Genomic DNA, 22,237 nt, shown 5'->3' on the forward strand with positions numbered 1-22,237 from the left:
GATCGCGCAAAAAATAGCAATCAGCAGCAGCAAGAATACCGCAGTTTGGGTGTCCATTGCTACTCAAGTTACGACTATCAATTATACGAAAAAGGTATGAGGTAGAGTAATATTAAAGAACAAAAACACACGAAAAGGCTCACCGATGAGCCGGAGCTACTGTAGCGGGCTGCCACTCGCGCGGCGCCGGAAGTCGACTACTACGACTTGATGGTAGTAATAACAGCGAATACTGTCGATCAATGGTTATCAAACTTTTTACACCAAGAACCACCATCTCGACCAACATTAAAATACAGTAGTATAGTAGGCTTTAATGTTAATCAAAAACAAGACAAACTTTTTAGGACTAATTAGTATTAATTTAAGACACTATAACAGTATGCACAGTTTATATATTCTCATCCTCCATCTGTCCACAAAATGGGTGTCCGTCCGGGACGGACGGACCATTCCAGCCGTGGGAAAGAATGCCCATCTCTGCATTGTAGATTGTAACAATCATGAAAAATGTATGTGAAATCCTGGAGGGACTTAGTCTTGGAAAAAGTCATGAATTTTGATATCTGGGTCTTAAATTGTATGATGTATGCAACTTCTCTGTGTCTCATTTTTCCTCAAAAGTGTAATTTGTCATTGCGGTCCAATCGATAAAACTTAAGAATAAAAAAACAGGCATGCACGCTTTGACAATGAAGCTATTTAGAGACGTATTTTGTAGGTGCCACAGGAAGTGTTAAGTGTATCTTTGCGACGTGTCTTCCATTCACAATGCAGATGCTTGGGACGGGATGCAGGTTTTCAAATGTACTTTTTAGCTAATTTGGCAAGCAGCCCAGATGAAATTGACTTATGGACGCAATTTTTAAAATTGATGTAGGAGTGGCTTCTCTTTGACAATTATTTCACTCGCTGTGCATTTCTCTCTTTTTTGTGACATTTTCCTTTCCTTCTCTGTCCATGTGCCCATAAAACTTTTCAGTTTCTTTATATGAGAAGAATATCAAAATGCAAACACAGCTCGAGTTGGATTTTTTTATGTGCTGCATACATTTGCTGTGCACTGTAAGGATGAGTGCAATGCGCAATTGCTCACGCACACAGCTTCGAAAGAGCGTTGGTCATCTGCCACATCAATAACGGCAATGGGTCTGCATATCGGCAGAAAGTGAAGTGGCTGGTGCTCTGGAGCAGCCAACACAGCCTAGGACACACTGGAGAGTAGAGACTGTGTCTCCTGGCTGGCAGTGACTCTTAAAGTGATTTTGCGTATACACTGAACTTGTGCGCAGAGTAAGATCATTTCCACACATTCATTAGTGAATGAGGTCAAACGTCTCGTGCTAAAGTTTTGACACTTTTGACAATAAATCTCTAATGATGTTACGATTTATCGAAAATCGATTTTATATCAATATACATGCTTAAAATATGCATCGATGTAAAAAAATAAAAGAATCGATTTGCAACTCCATGTCTCTGCTGTAAACAAACTGCATACGCACAATGGGTAAATTACTTGACACTAGAGCTGCCAAGATTAGATCCCTAACACGACTACTTCAACGATCAAAATTGTCAACTGTTAATTTTAAGAGTGGACTTGTTGTTTATTTATACATCTAATTATTTGTTGTTGTGTTTTCCTCTCAAAAAAGCTTGTATCCCACGGCTGGCATGCTTCTCTGCATCGCACATGCGCAGTAGTAGTAATCCGGGTCAACCATGATGCAAACAGAAGCATTGTGGGTAATGGCATCATGGCTCCCAAGTTAGCGCTAGCATTAGCAATTGATTTCATTTCACACATTGGGACAGTCGTTTCTGAAAGCTAGCTTTAGTTAGCACACACAGGCTACTGTGCATGTCCTGTTGTGGTACGCTAACATATGGTAGCATCTTCTACGGATTATGGAGGCATTAGTCAGCGAAAATCGAGCAAGCAATACGACTTGCTGCCTCATCGTCTCTGTGACTATGCACCGAGTATTTGCGTTTAGAAATCAGAAATCTCAGCTCTCCAAGTTCACACAACATGACCTATTTTCCACAAACCCTTAATGGCAATCTCACAATAAAATACATCACATTGACTCGTGAGAATGTACTAATTTAGATTTCTAGAGATTGCTATTTTTTTTCCAGTGCAGGTGCATACCACATTTTTAATGTGTAGATTAATTTGTGATTATTAGACAAGCAAAACCAAAAACGTGTTTAGTTTGTTTTCATTAACACAGTGCTTTTCCCTAATTTTACTCATTTGATTTCACATATTTTTTTGTAATTATAGGTAGTTTCATAGTGTTAGTGCAAATCTACAGCACTACTGTTGGTGATTAGTCGACTATACAATACAATACATCCATCCATCCATTATCAATACCGTTTATCCTCACAAGGGTCGCTGGAGCCTATCACAGCTGTCTTCGGGCAGTAGGCGGGGGACACCCGGAATTGGTTGCCAGCCAATCGCAGGGCACACACAGACAAACATCCGCACCCACAATCACACCTAGGGGCAATTTAGAGAGTCCAATCAATTTACCATGCATGTTTTTGGAATGTGGGAGGAAACCGGAGGACCCGGAGAAAACCCACGCAGGCACGGGGAGAACCAGTCAACCACTGTGCCGCCCCAATACAATACAATACAATGCAATACAATACAATACAATTTATATAGCGCAATTCACAGAGCTGGGCACTTGACCCTTTTTTGCCGGTCCGGCTGCAACCCTCCACCCTTGACGTGGATACCCTTCAGGCCTCGACCCCCCACCCTTATCCATAAAAAAGAGGGTCCGACCGGTCCGGCCCTGGGACGGACTGCCCAACTCTGGCAATTCATTCCAGCTGGAGCTATAACAAAGCACTTTACAAACATTAAACAATAAATAGTAATACAATATTAAACAATAAAAAGGCCATAATACACAAGTGTTGATCAATAAATTGACATAAAACACTATATTTTTCTTTTTTTATTTTATATTTGATTTTACAGTCATTTACTCACTAGGTTTCCCCTCCATTTCTCTGTCTATCATTTTTGAGTAATGTTCTCTACTACCGTGCATGCAATTTTTTTGGTTTGTCTTTGCCACATTGTCTGCCTTTGTTACAAAAAAAAAATACCTCTCGGACTTCAAAAGAATGATCACCACTGAAATGTACTGTGACATTGTTATTGAGTTCAGCTTGGAAAATAATTTTAATAGTAGGGAAGATATCAGGAGGATAAAATCAATGATTGATGAAATTGAATTTTTTGATTATTTTTTTCTTGTCTTTTATATGAGTACAATATACGATGTATGTTAAAAAATATACATTGCTGCTGTTCTGTGTTCATTTCAAAGATGCTACATTTATGTTCGTCCATCATTTAAAGGATAGACAGGAAATGATAATGTCTGTGCACTACACACTTGCTTCATATAGAATGTACCTCCCTTTCTTAAAACTGGTTTAGATTGTGCATTTTTTATTCTTGCTTTGCCATAGGTGGCTGAGTTCCCAGAAGAACAGCTTTTGGTAGCTGTGTTCCCTGGAGTACCAACTGCTGCTGAGCTTTTTCTGTTACCGCACAAGAACCAGTCACATGACAAGAAAAAGAGTGAAGAGGAACTAGACCAAGTATGACTGATAACTATTTTGTAAGATGATGACATTGGATGAAACCATGTTCTAAAAACAAACAAAAAAACTATTAAACCCCTGCTGCATTTTCTAAACAGGTTTCAAACATTATTGTAAGTGCACTGAACCAGAATCTGGTGGAATTTGAGCTGAAGCCTGGCGTGAGGGTGATTGTATATAACACACAGCTAACACTAGGTAAGAAAGATTTTCTTGGGTCGCTTTTGTTTGGAATTCATTTCATTTTCACCCTTTTAATTTGTGTCTTTTTGCTTCCTTTCTGTTATTATCAGACCATTATGTTATCAGCAGTGCTAATAAGGCGATTACGAGATATGCTTTGAAAATACACAGGGCAGAACAGTATCTTTAAAACGAAGGCTCTGTTTATGTCTGCTTGAAAATTCTGAACATCAGTTCAGTTTCTTTTGTCATTTTATCATCACATTTTTAACTGATAATAATAATAATAATAATAATAATAATAATAATAATAATAATAATAAATGCATTTTATTCAAAGGTGCCTTTCTTGGCAAGGACACTGTACAATACATTACATTTCACTTAATAAAACAACAATAAAAAGTGGATTTTTTTTTTTTTAACTACTAATACTAAAAATATAGTCCTGGAGGACAAATGCAGAGTTCAGAATTGTAAAAAGTAATTTCCAAATATTTAAGTCAAAGCAGCTCTAGTGTAAAGACTTGTATGGTGTGCTGCACTCTGTTGACATTTAGACGATACCCAACTGGAGCCCGAATAACTTCCAACATGACGCATTCTCAAGAACTGTTCATCTGCTTCAACCGTTCTGCTCAGGCAGGTCCGTTTATCAAAATGTGGCAGTTAAGAAAGAAGGGAATTAGTAAGGTCTCCAACTGCACTGTATTATTGATAGGAACCAAGGATAAAAGAACACACAGCTACAAATGTGATGTGTGAAGCACTTTGGCAAGCATCTGTACAAATAAACATCTGCCTCTACTGCCTTCCTTCAGTCATATTTTGTATGTTTGGCAATTGATTAAATAAATGCTGCCGGACCACGTAGGCTAGCCGTGGAGAGTGGTAACGTCCGAACCCCAAACCATTCGGTTGACGTGAGCGAAATCGCAGGTTTTGGATGTGTCAGTTCAAATCCCAACCGAAGCGTAAATAAATGTTGAAGGATCTAAATCTACATGAATTGCTTTGTATTAGCCAATAGGTTAACCAAAAACCAATATGGCAATTACACAATCACAAACATCGCATAATCAGTTAAGAACTTTGCCGTCTTCTTCACATAGTGGGAAAAGTGGAGCTCCGTGGTGGGCTGTAGCAGGCTGGCGGGCACAGTGGCAGACTGGTGAACCATGGCTACGTAATCCATGTTGACCAGCGACAGCATGTCCATCTGTCCACGGTGCTTGTCCAACAGGCCATCAGTGGCGCCCGTCATGGGTGACGTCCAGAGCGTGTGGTCTAGTACGAATGTCCGCCCACTCTGGGCCCGGTGTGGGCACTGCGCGATGGGCTGGGCGACGTCAGCGTTGGTGTGGCGGTCAGAGGAAACGGTTTAAACACAAGAGGACCAAACACAAAATCACTGAAGACATTGTGATTTACACTAGGACTACTAGAGCCATCAGTTTGACGGTTTTCAGACTTTGATGTGTTATTACTTGATGTATATACTGTAGATTGACGATGCTCCTGGCCTCTTAACTTTTCCTAATTCTGTACAGACAGTATTTCATTCCCATGGTGGAATTTTATCTTATTAAATGGGAAGCCAACCCAAACATTTGTTTTACTAGAATATGTTCTATGCAGGCCCACTAGTTGAAACACAGCATTCTTTTTAATATTGCGTTTGTGGAATATGAGTTACGCAGCGAAATGCACCAGTTTTTAGCCATCTCACGGGATGGCCATTTTGTCACTTCTGTCGACTGAAAATGACATCACAGTCGGTCAGGGCTCAGATAACGGCCAATCATGGCTCAGCTTCATAAAACAGGTGAGCTGTGATTAGTGTCTCTGACATCACCACTCTGACGTCATTGTCAGAGCGCAAAATGACGGATGTGATGGGTCTCACGGTTTCAAAATCCTGGTAGTCCTAAACAACATTAGTATGAATTAAATCAACCTCTCTTTCACATCCAACTTAACGCCCGCTTTCAACACACGCAACGGTAGCATATCAGGTCAGTCTCTACCTGGAGGAGGGGTGATATTAGGCACCCACTTCACAGACGGAGAGCTCGGCTCTGCTTCTGCTGGCCTTGTGACCAAGTGGTCTAGCAGAATAGACTGGACAACTTTTACTGCACCAGCGCAGATGACTAAATGGTCATTAAAACACTAGTGCCACAAACTGCATAAACAAACAATGAGGAAATAGAGCTGCTTTCCCGACACAGGCGTGGAAGTGGTTTGGGACTGCTTCATTCTCAGATAACGCTGCAGGCGGAATACTTTGCGTAGGCAAACCAGGCAGTCGCCTCGGGCGGCATTTGCTGGAAGGGGCGGCAAATAGTGCCGATAGTTGCCGAGTGTTTTCGAAGAGGACCAGAGAGGGGACTCGACCAGGAAATGCTTGCCGACAACCATGTTTATTAATAAAAAGAAAGAAAGAAAAAAAGACATCTGGTCGACCGCCTACCTACGGAGCCCCCCTAGCCAAATTAATGATTGAATTAATGTATCATGAAAATGACCATAGGCAAATGAGTCTGCAATAAACATATCATGGGAATATTTGAATGATTAAGAAAGTTTTACGATTTTATGGGATGAAAACCATTTCTTGGGTCACAGCTTTTCTTTTGCTTCAGTGAAAAACAAAAGATGGTAATTGAGGCTCAATTATGAAATTCAAAAGTGTATATCTTTGTCAGTTTTTTTACCTATTACAGTAAGTGATCCTGTTGTCATTGTAAGGTTTTTATCATGCTTTTAACAGGCAAAATAATGCATTTTAGCATGCGACCATTTTGAAAATGTTGCTACCTACTCATAGGAGGAAATTGCGTCAACGTTTAGTCCATGCACAATGTAACTATAAAAAATGATTGTCATTTAAAAACGTTACTGTCAAATCGCTTTGAAAGTAGATGTTTCAAAGAAAACTCCAATGATTGCTCCACAGCTCGCAAGATCGCGTCACCATGTGTTTTCATAATTGGCTTTCTGTTATTTTTTACGTTTAACTGAAATGTGTTTGCAGTACCATTAGGCCTAGCAGTCCAAAAAAATATCATACCATTGTAAATAATGAGATTCAGTCACGGCGCCTCAGAGACTAAATGTTTCAATGATCAAAATATTTTCATTCCATGTTTAAATCGGGTAGTTTTCCTGAGCATCAAGAAGCTGCAAGCTTACTGAGTCAAGTGAGGAGGGTGGACAGGACGGACAGGATCTCTGCATCAACCTTAACTTCAGGACTGTGGACATTTAGCTATCTTATATACATCCATCATTTAGCAGTAGCATTTTCTAAACGTTTGCTTGTAAATTGTGGTAATACATAAACAAAATGATTATACTGGAGATTTGTTAACGTAGCAATTGTTAAATGACTCCATGTTCCGACAGCACCCTTGGTGGACTCCAACCTTCGACATAGGAGCTCTGCTATGCTGATGCTCTTATCAGTGGTCTTCCTTGGCCTTGCCGTGTTTCTCATCTACAAATTCAAGAGGTACAAACCTTCTCCACAATAGAATTACGTTGAAACCTACAATGTGTATGTTATCAGATAATCCATTATTGATGGTCCCATCTAGACTCATCCTTTACGGTCATGTCTGGAAATTAGACTTTTTACATTTCTCTTTAGGCCACGGGTAGCATCATCCCAGTATGTGCAGGATATGAAGAGAATATCATCAGTAATGGAATGCAGTGTGTACTATCATTTAGCGCAAGTGCCTTATATGTGCTACAAGATTTTCAAAAATCATTACCTTTATGAAAAAAAAATGTCCTTCTTAATAATGAATATGGAATTCCACCCACTAGTCTAAAGAGAAATATTTCTCAAATTGACAATCAATAATTAGAATGAATGTTAACTGGACATGATATTGGATTTGATGTGAAAGGCGAACATTTGCCTGGCTTTTTTCTTTTTTCTTTTCTTTTGTGTTTTTTTTTTTTTTACTATGCAAGTTCCAGACTATAGGCCTCCTGAAGTTCTGTTTCTTCTTGCAAACTTTTAGAAAAATACCTTGGATAAACATATACGCAGAAGTGAACCAGGAGAAGGAGCAAGAGATGATTAGCTCGGTGGGCCAAGGTGACAGCATGCCAAAAATAACACTGAATGAGTTCTCCTCATCCAAAGACCTCATGGAGAAAGAACTGGATTTAAGAGTCAAAAGTAAGTTATTGAGCACCAAAATGGATAGAATAGATTCAGTTATAGTACTGGGCTCAACCCCCATTTCACCCAATAGGTGAAATAGTGCTTTTGAATCAAATAGAGTTGAGAGTTGTAAAAACAATATACAGACAGGATGTTAAAATGAATCCACAGTTCTGCTTCCCCTAACATTTCACACAGACATGCAAAAGAAAGTTACGACTGTTAAAATTCTCAGTTTTGATTGACCTTGTGGTTACTCGAAATGTGTACACAGACTGCCAAAAAGTGACAATGTTGATCAGTTGTCAACAAATTATCAAGAATGAAATTTGCTGTATTGCGCAATATACATCTGTGGAAGATAATCATTTCGAACTGCCCACACACATTTTATTCTTGCACTTACTATTATTCTCATTTTTACTTTGTTTAGTTTCAATGTATCTTTACTAGCTGCTTTTTATTGAAGGCCACGTTTATGGGTTTTTTTCTTTTTTGGATTAATTTCTTAATAAAAACATGAGGATATAATCCACCACATGAATATGATATTAATTTCATTGAAACACGTACTCGACTTTTATATCACTTTTTGGGGGTTTAATACATTTGCAATCACATCAAGTTTTTGCAATCTAAATTTGTGTCTTTGTGACCGTAGCACAAGCTGGAGAACCTCCGCTGCAATTTAAGTTCCCTGTGCATTTTGGCTAACCACAGACCTCACAGATATTTATTTCATATTTCATAACGAGGCAGCCTTCTTTAATCATTTTGTGTGTACTATTGGGTTTACCAATGGTTGATATAATTGTGCATGAATAAATGACTTTTTTCTCAAATCGTTGTCAAACAGAAAACTTGTTTAATATACATACTGTACAGTTGTTGTACTAATTGTCATTTCTTCTGCTTGTATTTTTTCTGTATCCTGTCTTCTCAGGGGGAGTCGCAAACGCCCGTGAGAGCACAAGGGAGATTCCAAACTGTACTAGTGTGTAGAGCGTGTACTATAGAGCAATGTAGTGTCAAGTGGTCTCTCTTTCAGTTTTGTTATTCTCAACACAACTGCTGTTAATAGTTTTCTAAGAGACCTCATTTTTACAGCCGTGCATGGAAGTCATGTTCAACATCCACGCAGCAAATCAATGTATTGAATGAGATTATTTTGTTGTCTGAAGACAAGACATCAATCAGTTTTGTGCGTGTATCGGTTGGTAACACATTTGTAAAGTTGGCAAAATACTTTGCTTCAGAAATTAGCTCTGCTTATGTATAGACCACGATGTCTAAATATTTAACTCAAATAATGCTAATACATACACGATCACCATGTCTTGTATATACCATAAAGCTTTTTAAAGGCCCATCGTGTGTCATGGCAAAAGAGCAGACAAATAGTGTGCTTTTGAAAGTCTGAAAAATTAAGACGTCAGCTTTGTTTTAATAAGGTCATTGACCAGTGCCTGTTGCAACTGATGATTACATTTATGTAAATAATTTACTGTAAATAGTTGTTTTTCAGTCACCCCGCCCCAAAAAAAAAAAAAAAACAAATTAAAAAACACATTCTTATTTTAAGAGTAGTGCTCTTCTTGACATCTTGAAAGAAATGTATATCTCTTTCTACGCATTTTCATACCCTGAAATTTCTGGAAATTAAATGTACATTTGCAAAATGGCTATGTTCAATGTTAATACTTTCATTTTGTATTGTGTATAAAATGTATACGGAGATAAAGCTGCATTATTGCATTTGCGTCTGTCAGTAAATGAACAATCTGAACTGGTGTCAGATTAAACGCTAATACAAGTACGTTATTAGGGTAATGAGTCGTCAAAGTATTCACCCATTGATAATGTACCTTCCATGTCTTGTAGTTGCGAAGTTACACATTTTGGAACATTTTATAAAAATGCATATTTAATAGTTATCTTTCATTATCCATCAAGCAATTTATTAAAGCTTTTCAGGCAAAGCTCTCAAAATCTAGCAGCTTCATCATCTGATGGACAGCATTCTACTGTATCACAGCAACAGGCCGTCTCAAATTCTGAATGTTACAGCACTAGGCCAACTATGTAAAAGTTAAGTCATGCATTAGAGAGATGTGTGAGACAAAACAGTGTTCAAGACAAGCTTAGGTTTGCTATTGTCATGGTGTGTGTTTTGAGTTTTGTTTTTGAGTTTAATTTCATGCTTTTCCTTGTGTTCCTTTGTCTCTTGTTAAGTTATTGAGTCCACCTGTGCTTGTCATCCCAGTCTCTTGTGTTAACCAACCAGCTTCCTCCTACCCTCTCTGTCTTGTCCAGGTGTTCCTCGTTATATCGTTAACTTGTCTGTATTTAGTTGCCAGCTTTCGTTCAGTCCTTGTTGGTTCGTCTGTTCTGTCCTGTCTTGTCTAAGCCCGCTCTTGTAACTGTTCAAAGTCAAGGTCAGTCCAGTCTAGTCCTAGTGTTTGTTGAGTTGTTTTGTTCCTTGCTGTTTATTTGGGTTTTCAACATTTTTGTTAGTTTAGTATTATCCCAGCACCTTGTTTGCCTTTTGTTTTAGATTAAATACTTTATATTGCACACGATTTTTGCCTCCTGCGTTTGGGTCCTCCTCCACGAGAACGAACCAACCACAAAATGGACCCAGCAGGACAGGCATCACAGCCTGCCTTTTGTATTCGCGATTAGAAGCTGCTTCTTCGGGCACTTGAACTGAACCTCATGGCTGCAAGATGGTCTCGCCTCCTCCAGTCACTCTATCCACCCGAATTTGTTCCTATTCCGGCGGAGCCAGCCTTGCGGCCATCGCCTGAGCCGATTCCCGTTCCAACAGCACGAGCCTTGCGGCCGCAGCCCGACCCTGCTCCCGTTCCAGCGGCGCAAGCCCCGCAACCTTCACCTGTTCCTGTTCCGACAGCGCAAGCCTTGCGACCGCCACCCGAGCCTGTTCCCGTTCCAGCGGCGCGAGCCCCGCGACCTTCACCCGAACCTGTTCCCGTTCTGACGGCGCAAGCCGTGCGGACGCCATCCAACCTAGTTCCCATTCTAGCAGCGCGAGCCCCACAGCCGGCACTCGAGCCTGTTCCCGTTCTGGCGGCGCGAGCCTCGCGGCCTCCGTCTGTTCCGGTTGCGAGAGCCCTGCTGCCTCCACCTGCACCTGGTCCTGATCCAGCTGCGGGAGCCTTGTGTCCGCTAACCTGGCCCCCTACCGGCGGCGCAAGCCCTGTTGCCTCCACCCGCACCTGGTCCCCTACCGGCGGTGCGAGCCTTGCGTCCGTCACCCGGCCTCGTTCACATTTCGGCGGCGCGCGCCCTGCGGCCTCCGCCTGAGCCTGTTCCCGTTCCGGCGGTGCAAGCCCTGCGGCCTGAGCCTGTTCCCGTTCCGCCGGTGCGAGCCCTGCGGCCTCCGCCTGAGCCTGTTCCCGTTCCGCCGGTGCGAGCCCTGCGGCCTCCGCCTGAGCCTGTTATCGTTCCGCCGGTGCGAGCCCTGCGGCCTGAGCCTGTTCCCGTTCCGCCGGTGCGAGCCCCGCGGCCTCCGCCCGAGCTTGTTCCCATCGTGGCGGCGAGAGCCCTGCTGCCGCCTTCCAGTCCCATCTCGGCGGCGCCAGCGCAGCGGCCGCCTTCCAGTCCGCCTGATTGGCCCCCTCAGATTCCGCGCTTTGGTCCTCCGGGACGACCGCCCAACGACCTTTGTCCCGCCTCCTGTCCCCCATCTTCCCGCCCTGTCTTTTGGGGCTGGGCTTTGTTTTGTTTCTAGGGACGTCTGGGATCTTTCCTTTGAGTGGGGGGGGGGGGGGGGGGGGGGGGTACTGGTATGGTCCGTGTTTTTGCGTTTAGTTTCATGCTTTTACTTGTGTTTCTTTGTCTCTCGTTGAGTCCACCTGTGCTTGTCATGCCAGTCCCTTGTGTTAACCAACCCGCTTCCTCCCACCCTCTGTCTTGTCCAGGTGCTCCTCATTGTATTGTTAACTTGTCTGTATTTAATTGCCAGCTTTCGTTCAGCCCTGGTTGGTTCGTCAGTCTAATTCTAGTGTTTGAGTTTTGTTCCTTGTTGTTTGTTTGGGTCTTCAACATTTTTGTTAGTTTAGTATTATCCCAGCACCTTGTTTGCCGTTTTGTTTTAGATTACTTTATATTGCACACTATTTTTCCCTCCTGTGTTTGGGTCCTCCTCCACGATAACATATACAGTATAGTCTGGAATGATTTTTGTGAACCAGGAGTCTTTTCAGACAAAAACAACTGTTTTATATAGAATGTTTAATTCGTCAAAGCACAATCTAAATTCTGAATTAGTGGAAAGTTTTGGACAGTGATGTAAATAAATTATATGTAATCCAAGGCTCAATATAACTTTTTCTTTGAAGAACATTTTTGCTAATCAAGGCTTGCATAATTTCAAAAGCAACGTTATAATTTTGAGGAGCAATTTTTTTTTGTGGCTTCATCCTGGTGACCTGAAACAAGGGTTTAAGTTAAACAAACTATGACAATATAATGGGGCATTATAGCGATGCAGCTATTAGATTATTTTTGTATTTGAGGATCCTACAAATATATCTATACCGCTTATCATCCCAAGGGTCACGGGGCATGCTGGAGCCTATCCCAGCTGTCTTCGGGCAGTAGGCGGGGGACACCCCGAATTGGTTGCCAGCCAATCGCAGGGCACACAGAGACAAACATCCGCACTCACAATCATACCTAGGGGCAATTTAGAGTGTCCAATCAACTTACCATGCATGTTTTTGGAATGTGGGAGGAAACCCACGCAGGCACGGGGAGAACATGCAAACTCCACACAGGGCGGCCGGAGCCAGGATTGAACCCACGACCTCTGAACTGTGAGGTGGACGTGCTAACCAGTCGACCACCGTGCCGCCCATATATATGTATATGTGTGTATGTGTATGTACGTGTGTATGTGTATATGCGTATGTGTGTGTGTGTATATATGAGTTTAAATTCAGCATTTCTTATATCACCAACATAAGGCATTCATTAAACAAAAAATGGGTTTTAACAGCCTTTATGCAACTTCACTTGTCATGAGCATTTTAGTGACATACTGTATTACAGTAGGTTCATGCGCGTGTATTTCTGATCTCAAACCAGCTGACAAGGAATAAGACAAATATTCCTGATAGGCCAGATGTTTTGGAAATGTTCAAATTAAAAGAAACCTTGAGAGGAAACAAATTTCCTTCACATGATTTCATGAAATCTTTACACAATATTGCCATTTGGAGTACTAAACAGGCCGTGCCTACACTGAAGAAAACTTGGAAGCACACTGTATGATGCCATTATGGTCGCACGCATATACTGTAATTGTCATCTTGGTAATATATGAACCACAAACTCGCCGGTAGTCATAACTAATGCATGGTTGGACTGCACCACATTTTATGTCATTATGAAATCATCCTGTGCCTTCTTGGAGGGAAACAGTTTGGGGGCATTCAGGAGTGGAGGATCCGTGCCGGAGCTTTGTTCTGTAGGAACAAGAGCATGGCACGTGTTCCCGGCAAAGGGAGCTAAAGCACGCTGTTCAGGGAGAGATGGGCATTTTGCTTCGATACACTATTAGTCAATGTCGAGGAACAAATTGTGGGGCCAAGTTGGACATGTCACACTATGCGTGGAAAAAAAAAAATGACACGCCAGACTTCATGACTGTCATGGCCGTGAGACGTCCTATCAATCAAATTTTATCTGTATAGCACTTTTCACACAGGATGCAACTCGAAGTGCTGTACATTAAAAACGTCAAAATACAACATAAAAAGAGAACCCGCTCCCGCCTTTCCCTCCCTCCCTCGCAATATACACAAAGACAGACATCCACAAGCACACCTGCACTCACACGCGCACACACACACACACACACAACCTTAAAAAGCGACATGGCAAGGCACAGAGAAACCATATGAGGAAAGAATACCCAAGGGGAGCTCGTCCACGCTGAGAGGAATGATAGCCCATGGCCACGGGTAGCACCACCACCAAAGAGACAACACGGGGCAGGTCCTAAACATAGCGCAGGGAGGCCAGTCCTATAGACACCAGATCAGTACAGGGCTAATGTTCTATTCGTACGGTACTTTTAACATATGTCACTCACTGATTTGCAAAATGTTAATTTTTACCATGTTTTGGGTCCAACACAGCTTCACAATGGGCGTTTTCAGTGGAGAGCAAGATCCGTGTTACAACGATGACAGACCCCTGTGGTCGCATTGCGGTTTAATAAGGAATGCTCCCACATTACTGTCATCTTTCCGCAGCAAATCAAGTCAAGTCAAATGTATTTCTATAGCCCTTAAGCACAGGAAAGTCTCAAAGGGCTTCACATGCCTATAGCTGACAACATACAAACGACATCCCCTGATCTTAAACCCCAGGAGGGCAAGGAAAAACTCAACAACCCCATCTGGGGAAAAATGAGAAACCTGGAGAAGGGACCACAGATGGGGGAATCCCCCTTCCAGGATGATCATTCTGCAATGGATGCCGAGTGGGAAACATTGAACACACATTATCATACTATACAGTGTTAGTTAGAAATAATGTGAAAGTTAATCAAATGAAGTGCTGCAGGAAGATGACATTGGTGAATTGGTTCCCTGCCCAATTGGTCGATGTAGAAATCTCCATAGCAGCGCCTCCAAGGAAGTTCCCGCAGCATCAACCGAATAGCTTTGCTTCGGCCTCTGTCTTCAAGCACGTGTGACGTAAAGCGCACTGTGCTCGCACGCGATGTTGCTTTTTAATGTGTCCCTATGTTTGGCAAAGTTCACATTTTGACTCGCAAAATGCGATGCGAGATCGCTTATGTGGGAGGGGACAAGACTTGCTAATGTACTTTCTAGCTAACTTGGCTAGCAGCACAGATGGAACGTGCTGTATTGGTAAACATTAACAGGCATGAGAATCATTCACCTTTCTGAAACCAAAATACAGTATATGACCTACATAAATCGTTGAGAGCCGATGAGAAAATAATTGCTTGTGTGTGTGTACAGGACATATTTAGGGAAGAGTGACAACGGACTCGCGTCGTGATTTCCGTGTGATCATGTCTGTTTTGCACGGTATACGTGTGTGTGTGGTGGTGTGCGCGCATGTGTGCATCTACATCTAAAAGTATCGATCACATTTTCGTCGGTCCTGCCTTGTTTGTTTGACAACAAAGCGAAACAAAATGTGGAATGACTTCAAAGACACAGTGGCTGGAAATACTGCACTTCCAGTCTCTGCGTTCCAAAGGCTTGCTGTTGCTTCACCTTTTGATTTGCAAGCTCCTGCCGAATTAGCAAGCCAATGTAGGCTTCCAAGTCAACTCCAGCCAAGTCTTTCCAATTGTCCCCATACACATGCTTCGCCTCTAAATGAGTCATCCCCATGACAACATTTTCAATTGATGGTGTTATGAAGAGCTCAAATGATGACTTGATGTCTTCAACATGGCTGATTGCATATCTGGTGGGGCCTGGAACCATTTTGATAAAACTGTATTAGCAGTGCTAAGTCAACTCTGCTGTTGAAATTTGGAAAGGGACCTCTTCATTCATCTTTTCCTTTTTGGATGGGATCGTGTCTGCTGGTGTTTGAGAGGGAATATTGTCCCACCACCCCCAATGTAACATTTTAGGGGGAAAAAAGAAGGTACAAGGTAGAACATGCTGCTGAGTGTGTCCCCACCGGACTAGGGTTGCCAACTTTCTCACTCCTAAGTAAGGGACAGTGCACGGTGCCACAGTGGTGTGAGCTTAATGTATGAATTTTTGATTTTTTTTTTCTAATTTTCACGTTGATGCTGAAACCACATTTACGTAAAAATAAGAAAAAATGAAAAAAATGGACAGTGTTTTTAACAGGACAGCGACGATATGTCACCTCATATGAAACCTCATGAAACCACAATTTCGAGACGGGAACGGCTTTTTTCATCAAAAAACGGGTGTAAGCAATCTGAAATGTAAAAGAGGAGTGTGACTCACCAAATGTATTTTTCGATGGATATTTCTGGCTGCTTTTGACTGACTCAAGCAGTCTTCTGCTATTTTGCGCAGCCAGAGAGAAGTCCTTACATGACAGGTGGAGTGACTGCCGCTTGTTCTGAGATTGACGCTTATCTGATCTAGGATCTGTCATGTGTAGTACCGAGAGTCTCCATTAGCAGGCGCTGTTTAAGAACCAGCGTCTGTGTCCGTCGTTATTGACAATCGATCGCCGTCCAGAGCTTTACTAAAAGCATCTTATATTACAGGATCAGTAGTTTGCAGTTTTCTGTATTTGCAAGAGTTGATAGTCAATGTATGGGACATTTAAGGTCCCGTATGGGACAAACCAAATTAGCCCAAAATACGGGACGTCCCGGCTAATACGGGACAGTTGGCAACCCTACACCGGACACACTCAGCCATGAAATCATGATCCATGATCTTCCTATAACTATCAATTGAAAATATTGTACTTGAGATCATTTTAGAAGGGTGTAGTTCGAAAGACTTGGATGTGATTAACTCGTAAGCCTACATTGGCTTCCTCATTTTGGCAGGAGTTCACAAGTCAATTTGTTTCCCACATGCCAACACCGCAAGAACTATCAATGTTATTTCCCTCAGCCCCTGTAATGAATCAACTCAAAAGTATCAGCACTGCACCTTCATGAAGTTAGGTCTCACTCACACACCCAGCCGTACCCCCACCTCCCCCTCACACCTACACACATGCATTTTCTGCAGCTAAAACAGCTTGGGGTCAAATTGACCCCTGAGGATCACCAATGCGTACATGTGTTCAGGACATTGAAAAAAAAGCATCATGATAATTTTATTCTAAATCAGTTGTCACCATCAAATTAGGAAAAGTCATGAAATGTGGAGCAAAAACAAAAAAGTCAACTATTATTTTTTGAATGATAAACAGTGATTGGGGTCAAATTGACCCCAGTGATGATAGGAGGGTTAAAGCTTTTATATTGATCGTCAAGTACTATGTTGTACTGTAGAGGTGACGTGGTGGAGGTGAAGTATTAGAAGATGAAGGTAACTGTGTATTTTTCTTTTTGTGACATCCTCCTCAAATAGCTGAAATTCCCTTCTTTAATGCCACACATCAGCCTCTTTCATATTAATGCTTGTGGGTGAGAGTGCTTGGAAGGGAGACTATACAGACATTTTGTCTGTGATTCTGCAAAGTTGTTTTAGTAAGACGCTCTGCAGTTAGAACGTAGACACAGTTAGAATGTGTCTTTTTTGTACATTTTGTGAGGTGATGCCGTTGTTAAGAGGCGGATTAAGACACTAAATACTCACTAAAGGCCCAGGTCCAAAACCTACCGCCCGCCACTGCTATCGTCTTTTCTTTTTTCTTCTTCATGTTTACGAACGTACCACAGTGACTTGAATTGAAAATGAATTAAATTGAAATGTACGCTTGGCGGAAACTTAGTTTTCGTGAGATTATAGAAGGCAAAAGCAATGTGTTGTTCTGCTGTTCCCCAAAACTCATCTGCTGTTGTATTTTGTCTTAATTTGGATATTTCTATGGAAAAGACCATGTCATTTTAAAAATGTTTCAAATAAAGGTATTTTTTTTAATCAAAGTCAATGGATTCACACAAAAGAACATACTGTTATTTTGGGGCAGCTACTTTCCACTCCAACCACCCAAGACCAGAATTAGTTGGCTAGTAGTATGAACACTTTGCTTAAATAAGTTATCTTTAATCAAAATCAAACTGTTCAGAAACTACTAGACAACACTTAAATTCAAATTCCCCCTTCATTGCACTTCTTTTTTAGTTCTTGTTTTTTTTTTACTTAAATAAGTTGTTCAACATTATCACTCCACAACAAATATTCTAAAACATTACAAAAAATGTTTTTTTTAAATACTATGTGAGTTCAGGGAACCCAATATAAAAATAATTCGCCCCTTAAGTGGACTTCTGTGAAAAAAAAAAAAAAGCTGACATAAACCCTGGTGAAAATATATTGAAGTGTAAACAACTAAAGAACCCCCCGAGACTTGTAAAAAAGAAGACACCCTGTGCAGAAGTTACAGGTTTTTGTAAGCGAGTATGGCTAACTGCCCCATACCTCTGTGGATGAATACGTAGTGTGTGTGTGTGGGGTGGGTTGGCGGGGGGTGCTAGTGGGTGGGCGGACAGGCGCCAGCGGCTTACTTGCTTGTATGCGCTGCTAACTCACGTGAGAGCACAAGTTCGAAACACAGAGGGGAAAGGAGGGGGGCGGAGGGAGTTGTGGGGGGGAAGGAAATTTTGCCTGCTCCACGCTAATGCTAGGTTCTGACCAAACACAAAATATCGAATCGCCTGGCATGTCTCACGTGCGTTTATTCACAGAGGACCTTGAGGGGTGGTGGGATGCTTCAAGTGGATGCTAGTCTATCAGGTGGCTTGTGATTGTGCTACTTTACCTGTTGAATGCGATCTTGGTTGACAGTTCAACAGCTGTAAACAAATCAATCCACTTACGAGATACGACACCTTCTTCTCTGCCGACACCAATTGGGTGTTGGCGATGCAATAGCGCTTCAGTTTCGGACGACATGTCTTGTATATGTCGGAGTGTTCCCTCACATTGCTCTGGCAATGCGTCCCCTCGCTATTTCAGTTGATGTTTTTTGCCTCCCCCAAAATGGCGTTTGGCTATTAGCGCTATTGGTTTTGGCTATCATACGCACAAATACCATAAGGCATTCTGTTTGGCATCGTAGTTAGTGACGCAATTCACCATCTGCGCATGCTTTGTGAATTACAACATGGAATATTGAATCCCCAAAACTTGTGTACTGCTTCTCGCACTGCGTAACCATCATTGGCCACGTACATAAGACATTCCTGCAATCTGAAAACTAATTGTATACCTTCACGGCGGAAAGCCTTCACATAAGTAGGCAGAAGTTCCACATCTGCAACCTTGATAATCCAGTCACAAATTTAATAGCAGTTGCATTTGCAAAATTTGTGGTGAAAGAGCTCTGAAAACAACATTTTATTTTCATCAAAAACAATTTACAGTGTGTAGTACAGTATGTTATTGATTTGTAGTGTCACTTTAATTAAAACAATGATTTGTAAATCTCTGTGCAGTCACACCAAAGCCCGATAGGCAGGATAAGGCCCAGCATTTATTCAATGACTGTCCAATTTCACGCAGTGGAATAACCAACTCTAAAAAGCAGTAGATGCTCAGCGTCCAAATCTCCATGGCACTGCAGGCCAGAATGAGAAGGAAAGTGTGTCAGTTATCTGTAATAAGTAGCTGATACTGAAGAAAAGATGAAGGTAATCTAGCGCATATTTAGTCAGTAAAATGTACACACAGCAGTATATATTCCACCACTTTTTTTATTTTCGAGGGCAGGGCTTTTAGGGGAAGCAAAGTTTCCCTTGCAGTCTCAGAGCAATCCGTTTGGCCAGCCGGTATCTGTCAGCTGCCTCCGGAGTCCTGCAGGCCAAAATGGCCCGATAGGACTCCTTCTTCAGCTGGACAGTATCCTTTACCGCTGGTGTCCACCAGCGGCTACGGGGATTGCCGCCACTGTTTTATTTATGTTACTGTTTTTCTATGATGCTTATCTTTTATATCTCTCCAATATTTGCATTTAGAATCACAAAAATGCTAATACATAAATCAAGTCCACACTACACTGCCACACCTTCAGTGTTATACGTCAAACATGCTGAGCAGCAAGAGGTCTTCTAGATATCGATGCAGCGTAATTAAAAAACAAGTGGCAGCGGAGCTCTAGTAATTGTCATTTTACAAATACTGTAATAACATATGCCTACAATTGTTGTGTACTGTTTGTATGTGTTGCTGTGCCGTGTTAATGAAGTACTTGTTTGTGTCATAGTCTGTCTTCTGAGTTTGTTTTTTTACTTTAGTTTCATGTTTTTCCTTGCATTCCTTTGTCTGTCCCTCATTAGGTTGAGTCCACCTGTGCTTGTCATCCTGGTCCCTGGTGTTAGCCAATCAGCTCCCTCCTACCCTATGTGTCTTGTCGAGGTGTTCTTCATTGTATCGTCAACTTGTCTGTACTTAGTTCCCCGCTTTCTTTCAGTCCTTGTCGGTTCGTTGCCATTTGTCATTAGTCTGTTGTCAAAGTCAACTCAAGTCAAGTGTTTGTTTAGTTTCTTTTTGATCCTTGTTATTTTGGAATCATTCCAGTGCCTTGTGGCCTTTTTGTTTTCTTTCAATTAAATACCTTATATTGCACTTAATTTTTGCCTCCTGCTTTTGGGTTCTCCTCCACGCATTTTGTGACAGTTTGAAGGTTTATGAATACCATATCATGCATGCTCATTTCTGTTAGCATGTCTATGGAATTTTACATTTTACAGTGTGTTAGCATTAAGATAACAGATTTTCATTTGGTGAAATTATTTGGTTTGGTTGATAGTTTTGGTGTTTAAATATACACTGTTGAATTTTTTTGTGTAAGTTTTACGGTAAACTTCAAATGGTACTTACAAATAGCTTGAATCAAGCACAATTTGCCTCTTGTTTGGACAACTGTGCAAGCAAGTCGTCGTTTTCTTTCCTCAAAGTGATGTCATGCAATAGTGTCCTATTTCTTGACTGTGTGCAATTGAGAACAGAAGCTAAGAAATAATTTAAAGTGTAGTGTGTTTCTAGTGTGAGGGAGGGGAGAAGCTAATTTTAAAGAGCTTTAATGTGATTTCTCTATATCATGGACTTTGATTCATCATGGGCTGCACGGTGGAAGACAGGATAGCACATCCGCCTCACAGTGCAGAGGTCTTGGGTTTGTATTCGGGCTCCAGCCTTCTTGTGTAGAGTTTGTATGCCTGCGTGGGATTGTGAGTGTGAATGGTTGTTCGTCTATGTGAGCCCTGCGATTGGCTCGTAATAATAATACAAAATCCTGTGACTTCATACAATGTTAGAGTTTTTTGGGGTGGGCGGGGGACATGAAGTATTTATTCAATATTTTTGAAACATTCATTGCAACTCTACCATATTAAAATGTTGATATTTAGCGCTGCCTGCCAGCTTGTGACTCTTTATAGATGCAGTTAATATTTTGTGACATACCAGTGAACGATATGAAAGAGTCACTTCTGGAATCAGATTGACCGGCGCTCCGCAGCTGGGACAAAATGCCTGCAGTTGGTGTTCATCCCTGAAATCCTGGTAGTGATCCGAGGTAATAGGTCCTCAAGCTGGACACCGCATTGGGCAGCCTCATGTCGCACTCCATTGGCGGCAACTGGCAGTCATCCACACAAAGTGAGTGAGTGAAATTCATGAGCTCTGTGTGCTTCTCAATGGTCCCATAGTTTGTGGGACAAGAATAATGCAGTACCGGTTGCTTTGTCGTCCATGGTTGCTTGCAAAAAGTGTTTTTTCCTCCCTTATTTCAAACTTTAATCGAGTAGTGCTCCTTCTCCTCTACATGTGGCACGAGTGACGCAAATTGCACTAATGAACACCCGTGATCAAATTTGTGCAAGGCACGCAACGCCACAGTTCAAGTGGCGTGCAGTGTAATCAAGCATTTAGATGAGTTACCAGAGCTGGGCAAACCGTCCCAGGGACAGAACGGTCCCGGACGGACGCCCCCATTTTGTGGACGGACGGATGGAGGACGAGAAGTATTTTAAAAAGGATGGACTAATCAAGGACGGAAGTTGATTTTTGTCCGTCCCTATATTTGTCCCTAACCGGGTAAAGTACTGACTGAACATGTTGGGTTGGTTTCTTTTAAAAAGCAAGACCACTGCATGTTCTCTTCTACGGAGCTGCCTTCATTAATTGCCTGCACGACACTTTTCATGTGCTTAAGCAGTAGTCACATTGCATATTCTGCCCTCTAGTGGTTCAACACCATGGATAATGCCACAGGAGTCCGGATGACATTTCAGTGACTGACAGAAACACGCCCAGTCTGTCTGGTGTGTGTGTGTGTCTGTGTGTGTGTGCGTGCGTGTGTGTGTGTGTGTAATCTGGGATAGCAATTTTGTTTTGTTAGCTAACTGCTAACATTTAGTACCTTATCCCTTTGCATGTGAAGTATGACCTTGTGTGGGACATCTTTAGACCGTAAAAATCTCTACCAGCGTATACATTTAAAAGACCCGGAAGTCTTTGTTTCCTCTTAAAATAACCTTGCGTTATTTTGCAATAATTATTTTATAAAAAAATGAAAATGTCTTATGTTAAAAGAGAAAAGTTTTGC

The 22,237-nt window shown here is 41.8% G+C and overlaps 1 protein-coding gene across 1 annotated transcript in view; it reads left to right on the forward strand.

The window, feature by feature from the left end:
- sorcs3a (sortilin related VPS10 domain containing receptor 3a) overlaps positions 1-9,739 on the forward strand; it is a 241,772-nt gene extending 232,033 nt beyond the window's left edge. Inside the window, exons 23-27 of the mRNA XM_086033677.1 lie at positions 3,508-3,639; positions 3,741-3,840; positions 7,234-7,339; positions 7,860-8,020; positions 8,949-9,739. Coding sequence (XP_085889803.1) covers positions 3,508-3,639; positions 3,741-3,840; positions 7,234-7,339; positions 7,860-8,020; positions 8,949-9,007 — 558 coding nt within the window. The 3' untranslated portion in view covers positions 9,008-9,739. The remainder of the gene's footprint in view (positions 1-3,507; positions 3,640-3,740; positions 3,841-7,233; positions 7,340-7,859; positions 8,021-8,948) is intronic.
- Positions 9,740-22,237: the final 12,498 nt, after the last annotated feature.

The sequence above is a fragment of the Filicampus tigris genome, chromosome 6 (genome assembly GCF_054856515.1).
Source record: "Filicampus tigris isolate MCC_2025a chromosome 6, RoL_Ftig_1.0, whole genome shotgun sequence".
NCBI lineage: Eukaryota > Metazoa > Chordata > Actinopteri > Syngnathiformes > Syngnathidae > Filicampus > Filicampus tigris.